The 25,206-nt window shown below is 51.6% G+C and overlaps 2 protein-coding genes across 3 annotated transcripts in view; both read right to left on the bottom strand.

The window, feature by feature from the left end:
- Positions 1-25,206, bottom strand: part of LOC119089594 (peritrophin-1) — an 81,948-nt gene that overhangs the window by 3,448 nt on the left and 53,294 nt on the right. Inside the window, exons 1-5 of one of the 2 annotated variants that reach the window (XM_037212366.1) lie at positions 5,043-5,108; positions 3,759-3,837; positions 2,528-2,626; positions 1,199-1,292; positions 428-603 (exon numbers count right to left, since the gene is read on the bottom strand). The exons of the other annotated variant lie outside the window; for it this stretch is intronic. Of the exons in view, the coding sequence (XP_037068261.1) occupies positions 428-603; positions 1,199-1,292; positions 2,528-2,626; positions 3,759-3,837; positions 5,043-5,050 (456 nt within the window). The 5' untranslated portion in view covers positions 5,051-5,108. Of the gene's footprint in view, positions 1-427; positions 604-1,198; positions 1,293-2,527; positions 2,627-3,758; positions 3,838-5,042; positions 5,109-25,206 lie in introns of those variants that run through there. 2 annotated transcript variants of the gene reach the window in all.
- LOC119089585 (C-factor) lies at positions 22,674-24,740 on the bottom strand (the record flags this gene model as incomplete). The annotated part of the gene is given in 2 exon segments (XM_037212348.1): positions 22,674-23,766; positions 24,585-24,740. Coding segments are annotated over 2 exon segments (381 nt in total), but the record flags the coding sequence as incomplete, so codon positions are not given.

The following is a 25,206-nucleotide window of genomic DNA, read 5'->3' as shown; positions in this document are numbered from 1 at the left end:
CACGCGGGCATAACTGTCATCACACAGGTGAGGGTGTCACCAAGCGGACTGGGCGGATTGCGTCACACGGGGCTGGTGACGGAACTCAATTACACGGGGTGATGACGGGACAACATCACACGGGGCTGATGACGGAAACCCATCACAGGGGGCGACGCGTCTCTGTGATGATGTGCATTTGCTGTCGCTCGAAAAGCTTACAAGTTTGAATAGAAAGCCCATTCTCAGACCAGGTGGGCTCTTTCCAAAAACTGGCTGCTCAGTAGTGGAATTGTTGGAGGTAATAAACCAGAGCCAAACGTGGTCATGGAGTAACCACCAATAACAGTTTTTAGCATGATGTCTGGACATCCCTGAGACTGTATAGCAAAGTCAGGTGGCGAGCAAGCGTTGCATTTGATGTGTGCTGCAGCTGTGCTGTACTTACGTCGGGATTCACCGGCTCGGGCTTTGGCTTCGGCGGCTGCGGCTTCGGCTTGGGCGTAGTCTTGGGCTTGGGCTTGGTCGTGGTCTCGGGCTTGGGCTCGGGCTCGGGCTCGGGCTTGGGCTCGGGCTTGGGCTCGGGTTCGGGATCCACGGGCTCCACGGGGTCGACGTTGTCATCTGGAAAAAAAAAATGATGAGAACTGTTTCACAGAAGAGACGCCATTAAGACATTTAACAAAACACAGCATAGTTTAACTATAACAAAAAATATTTCCCTGCACTTACGGCGTCTGTAGGAACACCTGCATATTTGCTTGTCGTAAAACGGCTAATTTCATTAAAATCTACGCTCCCCTCGGGACGCGCTCTGTGACCGTACTGCGGACACGCTGGTGTTTCGCTATGCTATGTTACCACCAGCTCATAATACCCTATGAAGTTGGAAGTCCTCAGCCGCCCCGATCTTGAGACATACTGTGTCATCCCGCAAAGAACTGTGTCTCATCGCGAAATGAATGCTCAAAAGGGCCATGCAAAACGAGGCTGAGTCCTCCGAGTGACCGGAAACTGTCCTCATCACCACCAGCCCCGGCACCACCTGCTCTTCGGCCCCACTTCCGGAGGCCCTGGTCGCTCTCCCCCGCCCCAGTCCTCATCATCAGCCACGGCACCGTGCCCCCTTCGGCCCCACTTCCGGAGGCTCCCGGCCTTCCCCAGGTTATCCCGTCCCTCCCCCGCCCCAGTCCTCATCTCAACCAGAGCCGGTCCTCACCGTCCTCATCGCCCGAGCCGTCTCCAGAGCCATCGTCGCAGTCGACGGCGGCAGGCCAGTTGCAGACGTTGAGGTTCGTGTCGAAGAGCGTGCCCTGCGGACGAGACGGCCGTGAGGCGGGACGGCAAGAGGAGTAGCGGTGCTGCAGCTGAGGCACTGAGGTTCGTGTCGAAGAGCGTGCCCTGCGGACGAGACGGCCGTGAGGCGGACAGCAAGAGGAGCAGCGGTGCTGCAGCTGAGGCACTGAGGCTGCCTGAGAGGCACGCTGTATGTAAGTATGTCAGCCTATATGTCAGCATGCTGCGTGGACTGATGGGATGTGGAAGTGAGAGTCCGTCACAAGCTGCGTTCTTTGAATGCCAATAGGACGCTTGCTTCGGTGTAGCATGACCACGTTGATAACAGACGTGGTTGTTAGCATGCAGATGATGTCAAAATGTGATAGACTGGAACTTGTCTTTGGCGATCAGTGGGCAATGATTATTCATATTATACATCGATGGGCAATGATATTCCAATGATTCAGCAATCATCGGAATGTCTTTCTTTCATGCATTAGGCGGGTGGGATGCAATGATGCTAACATCGACCCTCTAGGAAGAGAGCGAAAGAGAGAGAGAGAGATAGAGAGAGAGAGAGAGAGAGAGAGAGAGAGAGAGAGAGAGGGAGAGAGAGAGAGAGAGAGAGAGAGAGAGAGAGAGAGAGAGAGAGAGAGAGAGAGAGAGAGAGAGAGAGAGAGAGAGAGAGAGAGAGAGAGAGAGAGGAGAGAGAGAGAGGAGAGAGAGAGAGATAGAGTGAGAGAGAAATAACTTGAATTTATATATATATATATATATATATATATATATATATATATATATATATATATATATATATATATTGTGCGCACGTCTCAAATGGTTGGACCCACATTGGTCAAACCATAAATTGAAGTACAAATCTCAGATCCAGAATATCTTGCCCATTCAAACATAACAATTCGCCCTTTGTGGCGCTAATAGCGTCCGAAGTTAGATGGGTCCGTGTCTAATTTGTGTAATTAACATACGCACTGGCTCTCGATGCTGTGCATGCTGCGTGTAGGAAGCCGCATGGGTACATATTTTGCATTGCTTGACTCAAATATGCAGACATCGCTTTCGAATAGCATTCATGGACACAGTTTCTGGCTCCGGTCAGCTCTCACTGACGGAGCCAGTAACCCAGTCGCAAGTTTGGTGCAATACTTCGTTTACTGTAGATAATCGACGACATTGCCATCTGCCGTCAAAGAAGCGTACTATGTCCTCGGATTCACCACGAGGGCTTGCCAGTCCCCGGGGGACGTACCTGCGGGCAGTCGAACTTGTATGCGGCGCCGTTGCTGCACTGGTAGAAGACGGCACAGTCGTCGGAGTCGCGGAAGTAGACTGGGAACGCGGCGTCCCTCTGAAGCGCAGCAGAACCCAGGCTCAGCGGCGTTATCGGCCTTCGAAACCCGACGGAGCGCTGCCCGCTCTCCCACGAACATTAGTACGACAGAGCCTTGTTTAGAGAGGCTCTGCGCGTGATGAGTCAAGAGGATGGGCTGAGGTGTTACGTCCTGACTTTTCAACGCAAGCCTTTGAGCTTAATGGACTATGCATTATAACGTGGGACCCGTGGATAGTGCACACACATGGGAAAAAATGACTAGGTCCCTGTTGTGTCGACCTAATAATGATAAGTGTGTTACTATCCGAAGCGCATGCTGGCTATCACTAGTGACTCATGAGACTAGGACAGCAGTCGGTGCCCCACTTTTCGCCCACGTATCGCAAATGTTCAGCATTGATACTAGATGGACCTAATTATGCCGATCAATCGAATCGAAAAAGTCCGTTACAAAATCAATAAAAAAAAACTCTGCTACAGGTGCAGCCTACCCACTTTGAGTAGCACTCCCACGGAACCATAAACTCCCGAATAACTATCACCATCGTCACTTCTCAGGAGCGCGTCAAAGTTAGAAGATGTCGTTGGTGCGTGCTGCTGGCTCCCAAAATGAAGGAGCACGCCTGGACTCTGGGCAGCATTCCGTGGGTCAGACTTACTAGGGGAACAGTGGGACGTGGGTCAGACTTACTGGGGGTAGCCTGGGTCATGGGTCTGACTTACTGGGGGCAGCGCAGGTCAAAGGCTAGACTTGCCGGGGGCAGTTTGGGCCGTGGTCAGACTTACTAGGGGTAGCGCGGGAAAAAAGTTGGATTTTCGGGGCGGCAGCGTGGGTCGTGGGTCAGGCTTACTGCGGGACAGCATAGGTCGTAGGTCAGGCTTACTGCGGGGAAGCGCGGGTCGTGGGTCAGGCTTACTGCGGGGCAGCTCAGGATAAAGACTAGACCTACCGGGGGACAGCGCGGGTCGTGGATCAGGCTTACTGCGGGGCAGCGCGGGTCGTGGGTCAGGCTTACTGCGGGGTAGCGCAGGATAAAGACTGGACCTACCGGAGGGCAGCGCGGGTCGCGAATCAGGCTTACTACGGGGCAGCGCGGGTCGTGGGTCAGGCTTACTGCGGGCGGCGCAGGATAAATGTTGGACCTACCGGGGGGCAGTGCGGGTCGTTCGTTGAGTACAGCTTGCCGGCGGAGGCTGCCGCCGCCAGAGCGAGAACCGCGACCAGCCTGTCGGAGAGGTAGATGTCAGTCTCAGGTCAGGTCAGGGAAGGACGCGCAGAAGTCAGCCTCGGCTGGGGTCTGGTCAGGGGCCGCAACACTCTGACCAGGTGTGATGTGAGGTCAGATGACTGGGTCAGGTCAAATGTCACCCCGCTGGTACCAGGCCTGACCTAAAGTAAGACGAATGGGTCCGGTTTGGTGTCACCACGCTGGGACTGGAATTGACCTCAGGTCAGATGACTGAGCAGGTGAAGCGCCATACATCGTATCAAATACCACCCGCGGTGAGCTAGCATGAACCAAATTTTGCAATAGTGCGTCAGGAAATGACTGCACACTGAAGCGGGGTTGGGGATAACAGTAGTAAGTAAGCGGGGTTGGGGGGTGACAACAGTGCAATGTGGAGAGGTGGTGTTCTATGGCATGGTCATGTACTTTCAGGTTTGAGACGTTCGATACCTGTAAAACGCACACGCACAAGCGAAAAATGCCGAACAAATAAGCGGTTACCTTTGAACGCACAAACGTGCTCGACCTATTTCGTAAGAGGCCGGAAAAGACCAGAACAAGCGAGGAACATGCCAGAAATATTCCGAGTTGGCATCTTTCTACGCGAGCGCGTCGCCAAGCGAAATAAGGTGATGACGCTTACTGAACCATGACGGCATTGCTAGGTCCAGGGATCTTCTGCATCTTTACCAAACGGCAGCGTATCATGTCGTGCAGCTCCGCCCAGACGCCCAGACGCCGTCTCATGCTGAGGCCAGCGGGAGCTTACATCCTCAACGATTTTTTGCTGCCTAACTTTGACCTTCCATGGGTTAGTGACCTTATAAGGTACATCTGCTTGTTATATACCGAAGGATCTACTATTCAATTGCCTACAGCCATACAAAGTTTGGCGTGGCTACGCCCCGCTGGTCGGAAATCATTTTGGAAATTTTTGGGAGGGTCAAGTTGCCCCCCCCCCCCCCCCCTCCAACCCTCGCCCGAGCGCGTGTCAAGTCTAACGTCGTGAAGTGCCTCCTCGGAGCGATCGGGTGGCAGATTTCACATCTTGCCAGCATCGTGAGGAACCAAATCTGGCGGCCTTTATTGCACCCACAAGAGCTTTAAGTTATCCATTTCTGTCTCAGCAAAGGCATTTCAATCCCAAGGCACCCCGAATGTCCTGGCCCGGGTGAGTCTAAAAAGAACACAGATCCACTTACAGTTTCATGATGTGTGCGCTCGGAGCCTCTTCAGCCACCGTTGGAGCCGTGCGACTGCTCAGGACAGTCGACGCCTCGGTTTTATAGCGTGTATGCGCCGCTATCTGTTTATGAATTTACCACCGCCGACGCGCTGCACATTTTCGGAAGGCGCTCGTCCGCTGGCGTATGGATAGAAGCGGTCGAGATAGCGTTTGTCGCCGTCATATATCGCTTTATGGCGCGGGAACACCCAGCGCACGTCATTGCCTGTCTTCGCACCCACTCATGTTTTTCCTGCGAGATCGCTAGACTCGCGCGCGCTTGATGTCCACCGAATCCTGCAGAATTGGCGTCACGGCGCGGGTACTGCTTCCGTCGTATCGCTTATTGTCAACGGCGACGATAATCCAGAGCACCGAAGGCGGCGAGCCTAGCAGGAAACGGGCGAGCGAAACAGCCAAACCGGACGTGGCTGCGTGACCCCGTGACCGTGACCGTGACCGTGACCGTGACCGTGACCGTGACCGTGACCCCGCGCGCGTGGCGCGGCGCTCAGGAGTCGTGTTTTTTCTAAGCGCGCCCTATAACATCGGGCGTGTAGTCGACGGTGGGTCGTTCGCGCCCTTCTTCCTGCGTTGGCGGAGGCCCATTGTTTAAACGAAGGTCCGCTTCAGCGTGCGCAAGTGTTCCAGGGTTTCTTTGCGAAAGATAGGACCAGGAAAGATACCTCGTCCGTCTTGAGCTGAGACGGTAACGGAAATATCGGAGTTGTGTTCTAGGGTTGGCGCAGTAGGCAGGCCATGATGAGTGTTGCGTGGGGTAGCGGAGGCAAGTATGAGGAATTTTAGCTTAGGAGCTATAATAAGGTGTCTTGGAGGTGTTTCTGCATGGTTTGAGGCTGTTCTGATTGTTATCACATATTCTGATGAGGTTTCCTCGCTACTGATTGCCCAGCGTGGCTTTAAGTATGATTTGCACGTTATTTATATGTGTGGATGTGTGTAGATAGCTGTTAGTCTACTGGCAGCCATATGGCCGGTGGTAACATTCAAAAATTCAAAATGGACGAATCCAAAAGAAGGGAACGGTGGACAATGATTCCTAATTTGCAACACCAAAAACCTACCAAGTCGTTTGTGAGCAGCCAAGTGTTTGTTCCGCCAGCGTCTGAAGTGTCTGAAAGTGTCTGAAAATGTCTGAAAACCCCAAACGGACCATCACCAGCTCTTTGGCAATATAAAAGTTCATCAGGAAATTCGATCATGCTGGGTAAAGCTGTGCCGTTCGGTACGTTTTTATGTCCATGCGGTCTCAGCCTTGTTCGTCGTCTCATGAAATTTCGTGTAGCGTTGTATTTTACCGTACCATGTGATATGATTGGGATCAAACATTAAGCCACTTGTTGGAATGGTCCCTTAACAAACTGACTAGATTTAACTCGGAGCACATACCTCGGACCATAGAGGCAGTTTCAGTCACATACATATAGGAAATACTGACTTTTTTATTGTTGGGCACACTAACGCAGCATCTTATTAAATACATCTGCAGATATACCAGGATTTCACCATAGCTGTTCTGAAAATGGAAAAAAACGTAGTGCAGAGACATGAGTGTTTTGCTTAGTTGATGCAAAAATGATCACAGCTTATAACGCACCACCCATGTTGTTTTTGAGACTCGTGTCTGGCTGAAATGTTAGTGGAGACTTTCGTTTCACGCCTAGCAATTCAGATTTGGCCCGATAGATACAAAATATCTGCCGTGGAACCAGCCGTCCCCGCATATGTTTTAAACGAGGTTCACCAAATGCAAATAGGATTCAACTGATATAGCCACAGTTTCCCAAAAAAGTACATCGAAAGTCGTGGTAGAGACCAAATGACCACCCACACACATAACTCCGTTTCAACGCGCGGCACAACTAAGGACACCACGATAAATTGTGAACAGTTAACAAGAGACGCCGATTTTGCCGCTGGCATTCCATTGCAAGCGCTTCGTTGCATCGACTGTACCTAAACTACCACAGGTCCCAATCAGTGGTGCACTTTCCGACGCGTCGTGGATCCTTCCATGCTTTTCTGATAAAATAAGTACGGTACGATACCATGTTAGATTTCAACTCGCGAGTAGCCGAAAATACCTTTCGGGATGACGTGGCGTACAGCTGGCCCCTGAGCCCTGTTTGCACTAACATCGACCTGACTACGCCTGGTTTGATGGGATCGCTCAGCGACGCTATAACATCACGTGGCAACACAGCATGTCCGACAGAATGTGTGCTGTCACCGTGATATGACCTAAGCTGATCATAAAGTAAGATCGTAAACAGAGCTCGAATGGTTATAACGCTCATTTGATACGTCAGGTATCTAAGGCAAAGACTCGAATGCTCTGGATGTTTCAAACTGCTCCGCTGAGCGACCTGGCTGTTACTCCGCTACAGCGGGACGATAGCTGAAATCGCCCCAGCAACTCAGCACATGCCCGGGTGGCCGGAGATCTCAGGAACTAAGTGAACTAGAGACAACAAATTCACAGGATCTGTTGATCCGCACGTGAACTCACTTAGGCGGAAATTTCAGGTTCAAAGGTTAGGATCTTCGGGTGAAATAAGATCAAACAAGGTTAACTATAGGCTGCTCTCCAAAGTGTCCCCAGAACCTAGGTACCTGTTTTAAGCAAAAGGTTAAATGCTCATTTAAGGTCAGTGACCGTTTTTGACGTTTTCGAATGTCATGATAACCAAAATCATACAAGACTGCTTTGAGTTTTGCATTTGAATAAGTAGCAATGTTTATGTTATGCAGTATGTTCCTAAACACAAAATATTGACCCGGCTCATTTTAGGTCATTGACCTATTCTGACCTTGAAAAAGCCCATGTAAAATGTATAATGTGATTCCTATACTCGATAAATATAAAGTGAGCACCAAAAACTACCCTCATACAGCAAGCCTCAGAGTAACAAAGCAGATTTATGTTGACCATGGTATGACCTTCATACTTGACCCTAGGTCAATGTAATTTTTTCCTTCAATTGTTGTGTTGCCTAAGAAAGTATCACAGGGATGTATGGCTTTGTTTAACACTCCGTTGTTGCAACAGACTGGCGGATTCCGGGGAAATTCACTTTGCTGAATCCATGAACTGACTTTGACCTGCCCTATGTCAGCGACCTTGCATGGTACATCTAAATTTTTGGTACCAAACGATCTGCTATTGGATTTTCTACATTTATTCAAAATGTTGCACGTTTATGTCGCGCCGTTCGGAAACCATTCAGGAAAACCTTCGGGGGGTCAATTTGGCCCCCGCCTGAGCGCGTGTTAATGTGTGAAGTTTGTCGGGCGCAGGCCAGCAGTTTACAACCACGATGTATTGTAAGTCCGGGTACGTGTCTATTTCAATGCTCCACAGTCAGAAGATTCTGAATCTGGGCACCATTCTGTGTTACCGATGGATGCACGTTTAACGACCGACATTTTAAAATCGTGGCTTACATGTATGTGCTGTCGCGGATAACTCATTCGTTCCCAGTCTAGTATTCATAATTTTAGGACAAGGTTGCACGAATAAGTCACACCAATTAATCGCGGTGTTTGGTACCGTCCAATTGCACATGATTCACAACAAACGCTCCTATCTTGAGATACCCCGGGTGCTGTTGTGGGCATGGTATTCTTGGTCCGATATGAATGGAACCCCATATCCTGTAGCATGTAAGTCCACCGATCTACCTACCGCTCAGCCTATAAGCTCACCGATCTATCATCCACCCAGTCTGGAAACCGGCCGATCTACCTACCGCTCAGCCTGCAAACCCACCGATCTACCTACCGCTCAGCCTACAAGCTCACCGATCCACCATCCACCCAGTCTGCAAACCACCGCAGGAGCGCTGGCCAGATGGTTGGGGCAGACAGAACGCCTGATATTTGGGGCAGCATTGCAATGCTGCATAACACCACCTACATCTCGTCGAAGTCTGCCGCGGCTTGGAGATCGGCCTACCCCTGTCTTTTTATTGACTGACCAGGTCTGCCGTTCTCGTGTCAGACCTCTTCCGGTCCCACAGTCCCGGTTAGAAGTCTTGAGAGCAATGAGCTGAAGTATCACTGGGATAGTTGGGGCACGAAACCCAGTAAATCTTGGGCAGGTTGAGCTGTTTTAGTATTTTGACCATGCATGGTGATATCAAGGTAGAAATGAGTTCCAGCAACATCTAAGGCGTGGCTACGTTCATCAAGGGAGTAGGATGCTGAGAATAGTATATTTAATGCTTAGCTTCTCTCCTCCAAATAGTACGCTATATGGTATGTTCGTTGGGGTGTGTCATCAGTAACAAAACCATGTGAGACAAATGAATTATTTGGCGCATGAGTCCAAAAGTACACGGCATAGCAAGAGCTCGCCCCAAAAACTTGAATTCGTGAGGCGCGAGTCCATCGAAATATCGCCGTAAATCGACGCCGGCGTTCCAGTCACCCCATGCTGGACGGCGTCCGCCGCCGCAGGTAACACCAAGCCGTGGGCGGCAAGCGACACAAAATATATTTGTGCATAAAAACGACGCTACTGAGAGCCCGTTATGCTGTCGCACGAGAATGTCGAGGTCTAAGGTCTAATGTGCGGATCAGACATTGTCCGATTGATTGTCATTTGGTAGAAGCTTTATGTGTTGTTGAGTATGAGCTCGTTGTGCGAGTATGCTGGTTAGCATTGATTTATACTTTCCCTCCTCTAAGACAACTCACGTGATGAAAACAAAACTATGCATAGCATATGACTCAGAATATACTGCCTGGTGTGCAACTCAATACACGCAGCAAGTTCTGCAGCCGAGCGGGTGTAGAGAGGGAGGGGCGGTAGGGTGACCCCATGCACATCCCGCTCGTTGCCGAGCCTGTGTATTCGATGTACCCACCCGAACAGCAATTGCTCACAGACTAGAAACCCAAAACGCGTGTTGGCAGAGATCGCACGGTAGCAGAAATGCCTTCGCAGCTGGGCTCCACATCTTGCCGAAGGTCCAGCTCCAGCCGAAGACGTCCTCGGCAGTGCGGCAACGCGTCGCACTCCTAGTGTGAACCAGATAGGGCAAGATGGTCAGCGGCGCCTGCACTTTGTTCCGCAGCTCGCGGTCAATGAGGTCTCACAGTGGGGGCTGCGTGACTGGTCCGTGCCAGGAAATCAGTTCGGTGAACCTGACGGCATCGAAGTTTACCGCTGAGATGGCAAAGACCCTGGGCTGAAGGAAACGCTCGGTTTGCTGCTCACGTGCGGCGCGACGATCGGAACCGCCTGTTTGCGGACCATGCGGTTCCCATCCCACACCATGTCCAGCAGCAGCTGTTCCGGACGGACCCAGTACCCGTTACGCAGGAGGACTGGCTGCACGGGGCCTATGTGTGCTGCGGCAGGTCGCAGAGCGGCGCGATGCTCCGGAACAAGTTGCGTTAGCCAAAGCCGCAGCCGTTGTTTTGCCGGATGGCAAACCGTACCGACACATAGTGGCCGACCACGCACCGGACGAGGTTCTTGAGAGCGCTGCTGGAAGTTTCGGCAGAGATGTGAACGAGGAGCAGACGAGCGGCCATTGTCAACCACCTGAAAACGAAGGCGATTATATTAGAACAATTTGCTACGAACTTGTCATTAGATTATACAAAAATTATTGCGCCGCTTTAGTGTATGTAATTATGCCGATATCCAGAGTCCGTAAATATGACGGAATACATATCAACAAATATGCTAGTAAGCATGAACCAACCATCAAATGATGCGACATACTACGGCACAAAGTATGATAATCAGTAAATGCTCAACAATGAGCACATTAAATATTAATTGATGCTTGATGAACTTTAAACACTGCTATAAATTCGAAGATAATGCGTTTTCATATTCACCTGACATGGTTTGATGGTCCGATTCGTCGCTGGGCTGCCACGCTTCGGACAGAGCTGTTTTGAACACCGGAGGCCAGAAGGTACAGCAACTGCTGGTTGGTGCTCAGCTGCTGAATCAAGTCGACCGGCAGGTTTGGCACGCGCCCCGACATAGGCTTGAATGCCACAACGTCCTCCTCCCAGACCCCTTCGGCACAGGTCTTGCCGATGGGTCCAGAAAAAAATTTCGATCCCGTGGTCGTGCCGTCCAAGCCCGGCAGCAAATGGTGGGGGCTCAGCTCGTTGCCGTGCAACTGGCAAATGAACCAGTATACGGGTGACTCGGTGGCCAGCTCAAACAGCCGGAACACGTCGCCTATCGTTTTGGTGTTGACGGCTGTGCCATCGCAGCTGAGCACATTGATGTGACCGTCGCACTGCGGGCTCACGGAGTATAGCTTGTTGAGCAAATGCAGGACGCGGCCGAACTCGGACGTAAAATGAGTCACGTAGCGGGTGCCTGGCTCAGTGATGGCAACCACGTGTCTTTCGACGGCATTCGTCTGGCTCAGTGTGGCTCATGTAGCTCTCGCCTTCGCGTCCGTCAGAGTAGCGGATGGTCAAACCTGACTCGCGGATTGCTTCAAAATTGTAATGAGCCGTCTCCTTTCTCGTTCTGCCTCCTGCGCAGCAGATCTTCTTAGGATCTTCAATATTTGATTTCAAGCAGCCAGTCTGTCTCTGCTATCTTTTTCAAAGGTGTTGATGATAGCAGCGGCGGCCCGTTTTGAGCCACCGTAGCTGCCAACTGCGATCATCAAAATCCGTGCTCTCGGCTAACTCGCTAGCGCTGAGACCACTCGGTCCCGAGGCATGTTCAGGGTCAGCACTGGTAGCCAGCGCTGGCTGAGCAGACGGCGTCGGTTCAGCAGTCGGCGGGGAGGGCGATTCAGGTTCAGCAGCAGACACCGCCTCACTGCCGGCCGAGCCACGACGCCCCTGGAGTTGCCTAGCCATCCTCCTCATCTCGCGAGCCTCCCTAGCCACAATAGTATCCCGGTCATATGACCTCAGGGTAAGCTTCCGGTGTCTGCACTGGTCCTTAATGGCAACCTCCCCCTGATACACTGTGCAGGCAACTGGGCATGGAAAGCTGCACTGAGGCTTGCATTAGCATTTCGCGACATCAAGAAGCTCGTTGAGTTTCGCAGTGGCGGCGTTGCTGTGTCACTCTCTTTCTTTCTTTGGTCTCTTGCTGATAGCTCTGTTGAGGTGATATCAATCCCTCTCGATCAATTTTGTCACATATTTTAGATCATGAACAGGGGTCGCTTCGTTGGCCACAGTGCCCCGATTTCTGCCGTCGCGCTCTTGAATATGGTGTTAGTGATATTCCTCTTCGGCTCGCTCAGCCACCTGATGTAGCTCGATGCTTTCCCGTAGTCGGCAGTTGGTGGTGGGATAGTAGAGCTGGGTGGCCCATCACAAAATGTTTTGTGCATGGCCGTGTGGCCTTCCGCATGCTTATGAAAGTAATTGTTCGAAATCAATGTTTTAGTGCCGGTAAAACTAAACTAATAAGCCCATATCTCGCACGCAAAAACCACATGGATTGCAAATCACCATCACAAAGAGGCGCTAGGATTAACGAACTTGGACCTAAGCCGGTCTGCAGGAGCATCCTCATAACTGCACAGCTTTGGATTTTACCAAAAATTGGTGTTCTTCACTAAAAAGTCAGCTTAAAAAATGTTTGGCAATGTTTTGCTGGTGCTCTTCATGATATTTACTTCATACTTATCCACCAAGCACCAGTAGTGTGGAATGTGGCAGCCTTGAAGCTTGTGGGAGGTTGATCCCAGTTCGTAAAATAGGTGGTGCTAGTATCAAATGCGGCTTTCTCGGCCTATCAAAGAAAAACTGCTCCCGCCTCACGAATATCAACATTGGTGCGGTGCGACAGACCTGAAAGTTTGTCATTAAGCTATGTGCCAAGGAAAAACTTTGTCTCAGCTGATTCCAAGAGATTTCCTCCCTCGATGACACACCCTAATCTTCGTCTCTTAGCATGAGAAAACAAGTTCAGTTGATGCAAGGTATTTTTGAACTATGTGATGCTTTTCTCTATTCTTGTTTATGAAGTCTGTGTGTACCTTATTGTTGTGTCTCATTCCTTACCGAATAACCGTGATGTCACTTAATGCAACCCTTGCTCTGACATTCGTGGCAATCTTAATTTCGCCATGCTTGATGTGACGAATGCGACCTACGGGCCGTTAAGCGGTTCGCTCACACATCTAGCTAACAAAAGATAGTTGGCAGCGTTTGTGCTATTTGACAAATAAGTACTTTGGAGTTGAAGAATTGTCCGAATTCTGGAAAATAGTGCTTGGTCGTTCTGAATAATGCGAAGATGAAGCAGATCACGATTTGATATCAAAAGTTTTTTTTTTGCAGGGTCGCATAACACATCCTTTGCTCCCATACCACTGCATGACAGCTCACGCTCTCCTGCCATGTCAGCTCACACAGCCATGGCGCCAACATCTACGTGTACTCGCGTCAGACCCTGCATGTCCCTGCCTGTTCATCCCTAGCTTGCTCCGCTTCCAAAAGCCAACAGTTATGTGACAGTCAACAGTAACAGTCAACAGTTATGATCTAAAACATCCGGCAGATCCGAGCAACGACCAGACCCCCGCCCGTCACTATCCCCGGGCGTCCAACCTCTGTCTTCACCCCCCCCCCCCCCTCCCCCACGCAGAGGTCAGCTCCGATAGCGGTCCTTAGAAGGCGCGCCCTCTCACCGGTCCTCTGCCCCACCCGTGACGGTCGCCGTACCCCACGCAGAGCTGCAGCACAGATACCCGTCTTAGATCGGCGGCCGATTTATGGCTTTATTGGCGGCCGATGACGGCGCACTGGCTCGCGCACTCGCCGACCTATCAGCGTTCGTGGTATGCGCGGGCCGAGGCTGTCGGCGCAGCTCGAGCACGCGTCGCCCTCGTGGTCCTGGGCAGGGTCGTCTTGTGACTGCCACCGCCGCTGATCCGGCTGTGCGGCACGGCAAGCCAACGGGGCGGCAACGGCGCCGCCTGGATCGAGTCAGCATCAGTTCGGTTCTCTGTCATGCGCAGGTGAATGACGTAATGCGGTGTTCTCCATCCGCGGAAGCAGCACGTTTTGAAAAGCGAGTGCAAACTTCGCCTGCGGGACAGCTGCTTCCACTGCACATCTTAAACTTAAGAGGCTCCCTAAATGCACAAAAGGTGACGCCTGCGAGGCTCCAAGTATTACAACTCAAGGGGCTTGAATTTTAATGCATGTACTTTGCGTCTTTCCGCGCCCGCCAATACAGTCACAAGCAGCAACCATAGGACTCCTCCAATTAGACTGAGGCATGCCCAATGTGCATTGCGTTTAGGCACGCTTGATCCGTGTCGTGTTGATAGCTGCGTGAAAAACGTCACTTCCGGCGGACGAAAGACGGACTGATTGACTACATGGTCTGTGTCAGCCAAATGCCTTGAACGCCCGTGGAAAGAGCGAGCCGGAAGCAATTGACCATGCAAATGACTCGTCCCTAAAACTCAATAACTAAGAAACGTCGAACGACACGATACCGGACGTGATAACTGTCATGCGTCATGGAGGTGATTCCACACACTCATCGCATGAAGTCAGAAACTTTTGACAACTCTGCCAATAAATTTGATCCGGGAGGAGCCGGCTATCAAAAGTTTAGAGCTCTTATGCTGACAGCTGTCGACTTTGAACATGCCAGGAGGCACTGGTTAAGCGACCCTATCAAGCAAATATACACTATATCGTCAAATACTCGACACTTCAAAGCTGAGCTCACGGTCATGGAAGAAAAATATTTCAAAATTTTTGAATTTAATGGCCAAAACTTGTGAATCAAGGACATGCCTCATGCGTCGCAAAAGCCGCACATATCCGTCATTATGAGACCCGGCTTGAGAAGCGCTTTAGGTAATGCGTGCTCAGAAACAGCTCTCTGCTCGTAATGATGGACAGCGATGCCCATTGACAAATTCGTTTCCATCCTGACTAAGCCGAAAGGCTCAGTCTGGATGGAAAAGAAACTTAGCTGTCTTGGCTTAGCTGAGTTTCGGGCGCCATAGCAGGACCTGTGCGGGGTGCTAGGAGGTGAGAGCCTGAATCACCGGGATGTCCATGAGGTTCAGACAATGATCGTGGAGGTGATCTGAAACCTATTATTCGATATGGAATATCGTATCATTCCGTGTCAGCTGCTTGTGTCTGACGCAGCTCTGGCGAGAGCCGTGCGTCGGATGTTGGAGGTGGGAGATGGAGTTATGTGTCATTTGGTTATCACTCAGTGGCGTTGTCCGGACATATGTGGGACACTTGCAGGACTCCCAGTTCTTCACTCACGTTTTTAAATGCGATTTTTTCCTCAGCCATCTTCGCTCGTGACCACAACGCTAACTTCGAAACGCACAGCATTAACAACATAATCGTTGTTTGCTTGATGGCCTTAATCGGTGCCTCCGGGTATATTGGAGCTCGATTACACTCAGCATACGAAGTTATAATGCCGAAGAAACAGAACCTCAAGCCAGCTCTTGCTTAAATCAGGTCTTCGATTGCATGAATGTCCTAATCGACTCGCCGTTGGCTGCTCTGATGTAGAGGCTTGGGAATCGCGTCACGGTGCCCAGCAGACGGAACTCGACTTCTTCAGACGCAGCGAGCGAGCGAACAAAGCAAGCGAGCGAACGACCGCATTCACACAGGCGACACAAAAGCCGAGTCCATCTTGTTTACTCGCTCGTGTGGAATTCATACTTTACCACCGTCGCAAAAACGCATTGTATCGGACACCACGTCAGAGAAGCCGTTGGAGGATTCCCAATGCTTAGACTTCCCCAGAACTGACAACACTGACACAGCCGGCCGCAGACGTATGCGGTTGAATCCGCTTGCTTCGGGTATCAGTATCAGCATCAGTATCAGTGCCAGTATCAATATCAGTATCAGTATCAGGTTGATATGATCTAGCTGCATACTCGTCACCGCTTTCGTCGACTGCGTCTGTGTCTGTATTACGATGGAAGCTTTTTTATATTTGTGGGTGTGTTTGGTGTTTGCTTCGTATGGAACATTATACTATCTTAGCTCTACCAGCTGCTAGCATGGTCAAAAATGAAACAAACACGTCCAATGTGGAGATGACAGCGGCGTAGCAGGGGGGGGGGGGGTGGGGCACTATTGAGCGTAATACCTCATTCCTTGAGGATGATGTTGGCCCCCTGGGGCCGAAGCTCCAATAATGTCTGGCATCTTAGGACAATCGTGAGGCTTTTTAAACACCAGAAACAGGCCCTCCATGAATTAAAATAAGACCACGAGGATGAAATGGTCCCCATATGTGAAAAGCAGGACATCTACGGTGGCAATGAGGGAAAGACGACTTGGGTAAAAAGGCCACCTGTCACTGATCCTCTTTCTTCTGGGCTAAGTCCTGAAAAACGCTTTTGTCTGATGTAGGATTTCGAACGATGTCATTATTTAACATAACACCAAATTTTACCGATTAGTGACTTTCGCTATCACCACCAATTAACAAGCCTGCATGGATCTCAACGGGATTCTCTTAACAGTTCTTGCCGCCACTAATCTCCTCAGATTTGGCCCGCTTTTTTCTCAACGTTGGCGGCTGGAGCCCCAGCTGGGGTCTGATGCCCCCCCCCCCCGAACACTAGATAAGAAACTACACCCCATGTGTTCCCAATAGAAACAATAGCTTTTCTATATAACAGTGAGAAACATGAGGTGCTGCTTTCAACCGTCATTTTCTATTACGGGATTATTTTTTTGTATTAGAGCTCTTTCGACCAGAAATGATCATGTCAGGCCTACGAGATAAAGGAAAATGGTTAACAGTGGGACACGCATGCACCAGGAGAGGGAGGGGGGGGGGAGGGGCAGCCGCTGAGTGTTAACCTGCGTCATTTTCCACTGATCAGGGTCCTCACTTCCAGCTTAAATTGAGAAATTACGTCTCTGGTCATATCAAGATAGAGCCCTCGAACACGCAGCATTTTATCCAACCTTTGCCTCAAGCAGTATTTGAAACCCTCGAAACAAAAGCAAGTGTTCTTTAATGACACGTCAGGATCAACAAGCTGCAGATGGTTCTGTGACCGCAGCCAAACGCATTTAGCCGGTCGTGTTCATATTACAGTCATTCCCACGGGCGGCTTATTTGTTTCATTTCGTACTAGTACAATTTGTAGGATGTAAGACCAATATTATAAATGACAACAGCGCGACCACTTCGTACACTTTCAACACTTGGACACATATGCAGTTGCCAAACATCGCAAAATACTTACATGCCTTTGCTCATCGACAAAGTGTGATTTGCCTAAAAATGATGAAGCAAACAGATGTACTCCGGCGAATCGTTTGGTCTCCCACCTAGCGGGTCTGTCTACCACAAAGGTTATAGATGGCGCGTCTGTCTGGAGGGCCGCGTGATTCGACGCTGCCCCACGCGGGTAACATCACCAAAAACCTTTGCCTTTTCGAGCAGTGCTAGTACTATAAAATTGCTCAAGATGTTGTTCTGTATTAACAGCATGTGCTGAAATAAATGTGCATTGCAGTCCCTATACTGTCCACTTTCAGGGTGCTGCTGCGTGGCTGATTTATATCGATTCATTGATATGCCATTTCATTGATATGATATGCATTGATATGCCATATCCTCAAGCCGATCAGAAAAATCAAAGTGAGTGCGTGCAAAGAAGACAATGTGCGCAACGATGTCAACAAAAATCGAGGTGTGTACGAAGGAGGCAATGTCTGCGAATAAAGAAAAAAACTTTAACGGTTAGGGACTGAGCAGCTGGAACGGGGAGCACGCAGTGTCAGCCGGAATACTGGCTGGAGAGGTCAGCTCGGTATAGATGTGCTCGAGACGCAGCAAAAAAGCGCAGTCGAAATTCAATCCGTGAACCCGCAAGCTAACGAACGGCGAGATATTGGTGTTGAAAAAACGACTAAGCTTCGTTCCGACCCACAAACAGCCTCTGACTCAAGTGGTCGCTGAACTAGAAGAGTGGGAACGCCTCATGCGTCTGTGTTAGTATTGGTCAGCGTCGGTCACCGACTAATAAATAACAATGCAGACCCAGATTGAAAACATAAATATCCAAGTGGAGTGCGCCAAAAGTTTAATATCAAAGAAGAAGCACCAAAGAACAGGAGTGAGGGGAGGAGTAAAGCCCTGTTAACTCTGATCCAAGGGACGACACCACTGTCATCCGACCAATCGTTAGAGGATCCGTCGTGGTCGTTATTCGCAAATACCGTTATGTAAGAAAAACTGGAAAAAGTGACACCTTCACCTACCAACCCGTCCAGGAAGACGTGACGAGCAAACCGGTAAAAAAATCGGGTTAAAGGTGCTGGTCGAAAGCTTGTACCAACAAGACAATATAGGGAAACACCAGCGCAGCTAGATAGTGCCGGATCAGCCGAGACCAGGGCAGCCGCAGGATGACCAGGGGTCTACGAGAATACCATTCCTTCTTGCGACTTGTCGTCAAGGGAACAGACAGCATGCTGAACGGCTGAGGGATGTGTGAGACCAGTCAGAATAATTTTAGAAACAGTGTGTTTTTGGTTGGGCCATACCGCATGAGTTTTTGATTGTGGGTTTTGTGCATATGCTGGTCTGGCGCTCCCTCATGCAGGTGCATCGTCACGCGTCGTGACATAGATGTGGCCATTCCAATGTAGGTCGAGTTGCGGAGCCGACAGCCTTCGTGTGAGAATTTAAATCGATACACCATTTTGGTGCGCTTCAGTTGGTTTTGGGCTCATGTCGGACTGATTCTCATTGCAAGGCTGCTAGTTACCCTGCTCTTGTAATAGATGGTAGGCCTCATTCCTGCATCTTCGTCAGTCCCTGCGATATTTGTCCTGGCAATAGTCCGCATATCTTGTTCGTCCACGTTCTATGACAGGGATATCTGATTTCGGCACAAAAAAGTTGATGGGCGGTTTCTTGACGAGTGCCCTCAGGTTTGATCAATACGAAGTGGATCAAGTTTCTCGGTCAGCTGCGCTGTTCGAATAGCCGTTATTAATGGGCAATTGCTTGCACCGTTCAAGTTCGTGGTGCGTGCTGGACTAACTACGGAGACTGTCGGTTTCGCAATTTTCCCTTATTGGAATGACCACGACGTCGTTACCACGGTGGCAATGCACCAGCAGGAGAAGCGCCCGACCAGCGTATGCGCAAAACCCACAATCAGAAACTCCTACGCTCTGACCTAACTGAAGACACACTGACTCTAAAATTATGTTCAAACAAACGCCGTTCACAAGTTCTCACAGTCATCCCCAACAGACAAAGAATGCTTGATTTGAGCAAACAGCTGTGCATCGCTTTGGACCGCCCAGTCACCCCGTGGCAACAGGGTGATACAATGCCTTGAACCCGCCATGGTCTCAAAATCGCTGGAAAAGTGATGTGTGTGTGTGTGTGTGTGTGTGTGTGTGTGTGTGTGTGTGTGTGTGTGTGTGTGTGTGTGTGTGTGTGTGTGTGTGTGTGTGTGTGTGTGTGTTGTGTGTGTGTGTGTGTGTCTTTAACGTGGTTTGAAATTTGACCTTACATTTGGATGGCGGTAAATTTCTTGCGTTACTGACCAGCGCTTCGCGCCAGTCCTAGCCCGTGAAGCGCCACAATTGCACTTAGTGGCCACATCCGTCGATCGTGGCTCAGTTTAATGCGACACCCGCTCCGCTTGCCGCGTCTATGGTGTGCGGGCCAGGAGAGTTCGTTTAGCGTTCATCGCAGGCGCGACCCCCAACCACAGCGCACCAGGTAGGGGAAAAGCAGGTTTCCTGCACAGGTATTTTTATCAATAGCCGTACTCAAATTGCAGTGGTTCTCAAATCTAGCCCGTTACTTGTCCAGTTCCCAGCACAGTTAATCATATTGGGAACAGTCTGAACAGGGAATTGAGATCAATCGCACTTTTATACCATGTCAGACTTGCGCGTGCAGTCATTTATACACATAAAGGAGCCCTCGCCTCCGTAAAGGCCGCCGAGTCCACCCTCTTTGGCCTGTCCTTATGAACCTACCCCGGAGTGGCCGCAGTGCGGAGTACCTCGAGTGGCCGAGATGCCGCGGCCTACATAGGGGTATGCGCCGGACCGATGCAAGCTTTCCATTGCGCATGCGCACCACCAATCTATAGCACCTGGAATACCTGCTCGGAGTTTTTATCGCTTGGCGGCCTCGGGTCCCGAGCCAGCGCGGGCCGCCGTCAGCCCCTGCCATCTAGGCGAGAGGGTCTCTGAGCGAGAGCTATCAGCTGAACCTTGGTGCCGCTTCCAGCCGAAGCCCGCGCCAAACACAAAGGCCGTGCCCGTCTACCGTTCCAAGCGTCCGCACCATGTCGGCTACGGAACGCGCGCGAGCGCCGCACCGCCGCGGGCGAAAATGTTAACAGCTGTATAATCTGTAAACTGATAATTCACTTTTGAATATGTCTCATACCATGCGCCGCATTTCGCCATATATCTATACTCAAATTCCAATGGCTCCCTCAAATGGTGTGTCTGTGTGCGTAGGTATAAATGTTTATGCAGGTACTATGCGGCATCAATATATATGCAAACATGAATATATTTATATATGCGCACGTACCTCCTTTCTCCCTTTCAGCTGCTTGTTTAGGCGTATGGGTATATGCTACTGGTCTAAAAAAGCCCAATGCGTATGACCTATTTGATGTCGTTCGAAAACCCAGCAGAGGTGTTTTGAACCACGCATGGTTTCAGCTTCCTCGTTCCATTGTTTTTTTTAAAAACGATGCCGCACTTTCGATCGTAATGATCGTTCATGTGGCTTGGAAGTGACTTCCGGTCCGCCGATATTTTTCGCGTTCAACGGGTTTGTTCGGTGTTTAACATTCTTCTTGTTAAACCAAACCACGAATGCAGGTCATTGTGTTTGACCCCGTTTGCCAACAATCGACATTTTGCCTCAATCACCGAGCTAAGTTTTTTACGTTTTATATCATATTTTGCGGATTTGATCCAATTGCACTCCGGCAGCGGCACGTGAGGATATCGAATCACATGTGCTCACCGATTTGCATGCATTAATGGCAACTCGCAAACGAAGGACGGGATATTCCCGGACCAACTGAACGTTTTTATTTACACCCATGGAGCCGAAGACGACTCGAAGTATAATGCATTTGCGCTTGTGCGCACACCCCAAGAACGCCATGTTACATACCATTACACTCAGTGTTCTGGAGCATCAACAGAAGGTGGCGTTCTCCTATAAGAAAGCACCATCCTCCCAGTTTCCAGCCTCTGCATGGGCGAGACGCCCAGCGGACTGACACTGGCCGCGACCACTACGCCAGTGGTGGACGACCGCATCTCGAAAAACCGAGCCTGATTTGTGCCGGGGGACTTCTGGCCTACGTTGGTGTGCCTCCAAGTCATATTTAACATCTCCCTAGCAAGAAGAGCACAGCACAGAACCGCAGCATTTTAGCATCGGATCGTTTTTTTCGTTTGTCCGACCGGCACTTACAGCCCCGGGCCATAGTGCCCCGTCTGCCCGCGTGGCGCCGCCACCATCGCAGCGCCGATGCCACGTGTGACCTTCGCTGACCGCCTCCTTGACCCGGCCTGCCATCGGCCGACGCTGACGACCGTTTCCGCATACCCAGCGGCGACACGCGCCGTAGCCGCTCGGCGGCCGGCGGCCGGACCGGACGGCCGCGGCCGGCGCCGGGGTGCGTTCTCTCGACTGGAATGTTCGCAGCATGGTTGCACGGTCACCGTATTGCGCAAAGTGGGCATGGAATCTCCAGATGGCAATCTACAAACGTCACGACCGGCACTTGTCTGGTCACTCCACTGGCACTTGTCACTTGGCTCGCACTCGTTACTTGGTTGGCACACGTCACAACTGGCACTTGTCTGGTCACCTGACTGGCACTCGTCACTTGACTGGCACTTGTCACTTGACTGGCACACGTCACAACTGGCACCAGTCTGGTCACCTGACTGGCACTCGTCACTCGACTGGCACTTGTCACTTGACTGGCACACGTCACAACTTGTACAAGTCTCTTGTACAAGTTGTACAACTTGTACGCACTTGTACAAGTCTCCACCCTGCCCCCGTGCACGCGGCGGCGCTGGATCGGCCGTTTCTCGCGGCGTGGGCAGTCGTATTCCGTTACGCACATCGCCGCGGATCACCGCACCCGCATTCGAACCACTCCTTCGAGTCGCCGCCAGCCGCACGTCGCCTCGTCCCACGCTGCGAGCGGGGAGGGCATGACGCAGCACGCGCGCCTGGCACCTGCCCGCGGGGCCTGGACGACTGCGGATAATAGGCCCCATTCAAGACGCCAGCGCTTGCTCCGTCAGCATGACACCACAAATTGTGCATGCGTGATGGTGCGGCGCGTCCTCACAAGGACACGGTGCGTCGGACATCGGCCGCGGCTGGCGGACTGGGCTCTGGACACCGCCGACTGCCGGCGACGCACCGGGTCAGGTCAGGTACCCACCATGGATGATGTGGGATAGGCGACATCCGACGTAAAAAGGTGGCGAAGCAGGCCCATAATGCATTCTGAACGCCTAGAAAACTATATAACAAGTTTCACGTTTAAAAAAATACGTTTACAACTTTTCCTGGGACAATACCAAAAGCCCACTAGACAGGTTTTATTTGTCAAAATAGCGTTCCGAGCCACTTCCACGGAATAAAATAAATCGACTTATTGCGATCGCGGAAGTAACATCCGCAGCACTGATGAAGCGAGGTGCTTGCCCCAAGAAAAAGCTTGCTTTCTTGGTGCTTAAGGCACAAATTTCCCACAATATAGACTAGGTCTTCTTCAGCCATCACACCAAGGAATGCTGGTTGTAGATCCAGCGGGACTCAGCCGAACATCCCCTGGCAATGACGACTCCCTGGTCGCACGGGCTGGGAGAAGGCCCGAGGCTGACGCACGAGCGGGCTCCAGCAGGGGTTTAGCGCACCCCAAGGTGGCAGTCCGGAGACACACGCGGCGCTCTTGAGGCCGCGTGCCACGGATAGCGGCCGAGGTACTGGGTGAGCTCGAGGCTGTTTATGAGTTCCAAACGAGTGTTCATACGCCCTTGGTCCCGACATAACTGTGACGTGCCGCTTTGGCGGGACTGACGAAACCACCAAAGGTTCCTTTCTCATGATCACTACCTCCGCGACACATAACGCCATGTCAAAATCGACAAGCCTCAATCAGCCAGGGCGCGAGAGAAAGCTATCAGCCACAAATCAGACAACACTACGCGTGACTGAAGTCAAATGAGTACGCATAAATCACGGACAGCCAACACCTGAGCGTCCTCTAGCGTCCCCTGAAGCGCCCAGCAGATTAGCTCAGCACTACAAAGCCTGCGGCGAGTCTGCCACTGCGACGCCGGTCCGTTGGCAGCACCGCGAGCGCGGTTTGGGCGTAACCATAGCAACCCTGATTCTGTCCGCGGCGACAGCGTCCTCCGCGCTCGCCGGCCAGCTGCATCACCCCGCGCGTCTACCACAGGATCGGCTCCCCGAAGTGGTCGACGTAGGTGGACGTGTGCTGGTTGGTCATCTTGGCCATGGCGGTGAGGATGCGGGAGGCGCTCTCCTCGGGCGCAATCTTGCCGTTGGCGCCGCCCATGCGCGTGCGCACCCAGCCCGGGTCCATGCTGACCACCAGGATGTGGTCCGGGCGAAGGTCGATGCCAAGTGAACGGGTCACCGAGTTCAGGCCCACCTGCCGGAGGGGCGCAGCAGAGGTCAGAAGAGGTCAGACTACAGCTGCCGGAGCGGCACAACAAAGGGTCAGACTACATCTGCCCAGGAATGTGCAGCAGAGGTCAGACCACAGCTGCCCAGGGCTGTGCGGCAGAGGTCAGACTAGGGCTGCTGGAGTGGTGCAGCAGAGGTCAGACTACAGCTGCCAGGGCGGTGCAGCAGTCAGATTACAGCTATCAAAGCGGCGCAGCAGAGGTCAGACTATAGCTGTCCGGGCGGCGCAACAGAAGTCAGACTAAGCTGCCTTGGCAGTGCAGCAGAGGTCAAACTACAGTTGGGCATACGGCCTGATTTCAGAACTGAACTAATCGGACAGCTCTATCTAAACAAGATCCACTCTCTGCGATGCCACGTCTGCACCCCACATTTGCCCGTTCTGGAATACACTGAGGGCTGGGGGAGGGGTACAGCTGGGCCGCCCCAAAAGCATATCTCATCTATCTGAGATACAGCGATGGGCCACAGCGCAGTGATCGAGCCGTGAACAGGAGACAGATACGAAGCACACGCTAGTGACGATTAACCTGCGTGTTGGTATTCAAATCTGACTGAGGCTACAGTGAAGGTACAGACAGCAGTTCCCAGAAGACAAAAACAAAAAATTACGGAGAGCCACAAAGCCTGCCGCCAGAAACCATAGCCATAACCACCGCAAAGAAACATTAGTTCCAAATCGGCCAAATGGAACGTGGCTTTGCGAGACGCCGCGTCCAGAGCTAGCCAGCGCGGGTGCCGAGGCTCCCTCAGAAACATGTCCGCGCTGTGCCTGTCCAACACCTTGCTGGTGCGGTAGGCGTACCGCTGGCCGGACTTGTTGTCGTCGATCGAGCCCATGCGGGAGTTGATGTTGAGCACGGCCGCCCGTCGGTCCGACATGACGTCTCCGGCGAAGGCGGGGTCGGCCGCGGCCGCTCGCAGCAGTGGCAGGAACGCCTGTCGGCCGTCCAGGGGCGTCACCACGGGATCTGTGACGTCACGCCACGGGACAGACTCACGAGCGTCACGAGCCATTCTTTGTGCCCTTGCGACGAGCACACGGACGGGCGATGCTATCGGTGTGCCCTTAGCGCCGCGGGACGTCAAAGTGTGACACAAAAACAGCGTAAGCTTAGGGACCGGGTGTCGTGATGTCACTTGTGACGTCATCACGTGGGCCGGTCCCAGGAACGTCCCACCACAGACTGACCCTGACAGAACAGGCGGAACGCCCGTGGCACACGTCACCAACCGTATTCCGGACGTTTCCACGGCTCTGCCAGTGGACGCCATGTACTCAGACGACTCTTTGCTATCACAATCAGGACTCTTCCGGCGTTTTCTCCAGCTCCTCACCCCCATGGTCCATTTTGCACCAAAACAGCCCAAAACACCAGCAGTTTCTTCGTTCCTTGACCGAACA

The sequence above is a fragment of the Pollicipes pollicipes genome, unplaced genomic scaffold (assembly GCF_011947565.3).
Source record: "Pollicipes pollicipes isolate AB1234 unplaced genomic scaffold, Ppol_2.1 Scaffold_1600;HRSCAF=1878_pilon_pilon_pilon, whole genome shotgun sequence".
Lineage (NCBI taxonomy): Eukaryota > Metazoa > Arthropoda > Thecostraca > Pollicipedomorpha > Pollicipedidae > Pollicipes > Pollicipes pollicipes.
The sequence above is the reverse complement of the archived record's forward strand: the minus strand, read 5'-3'. Positions and strand labels throughout refer to the sequence as shown.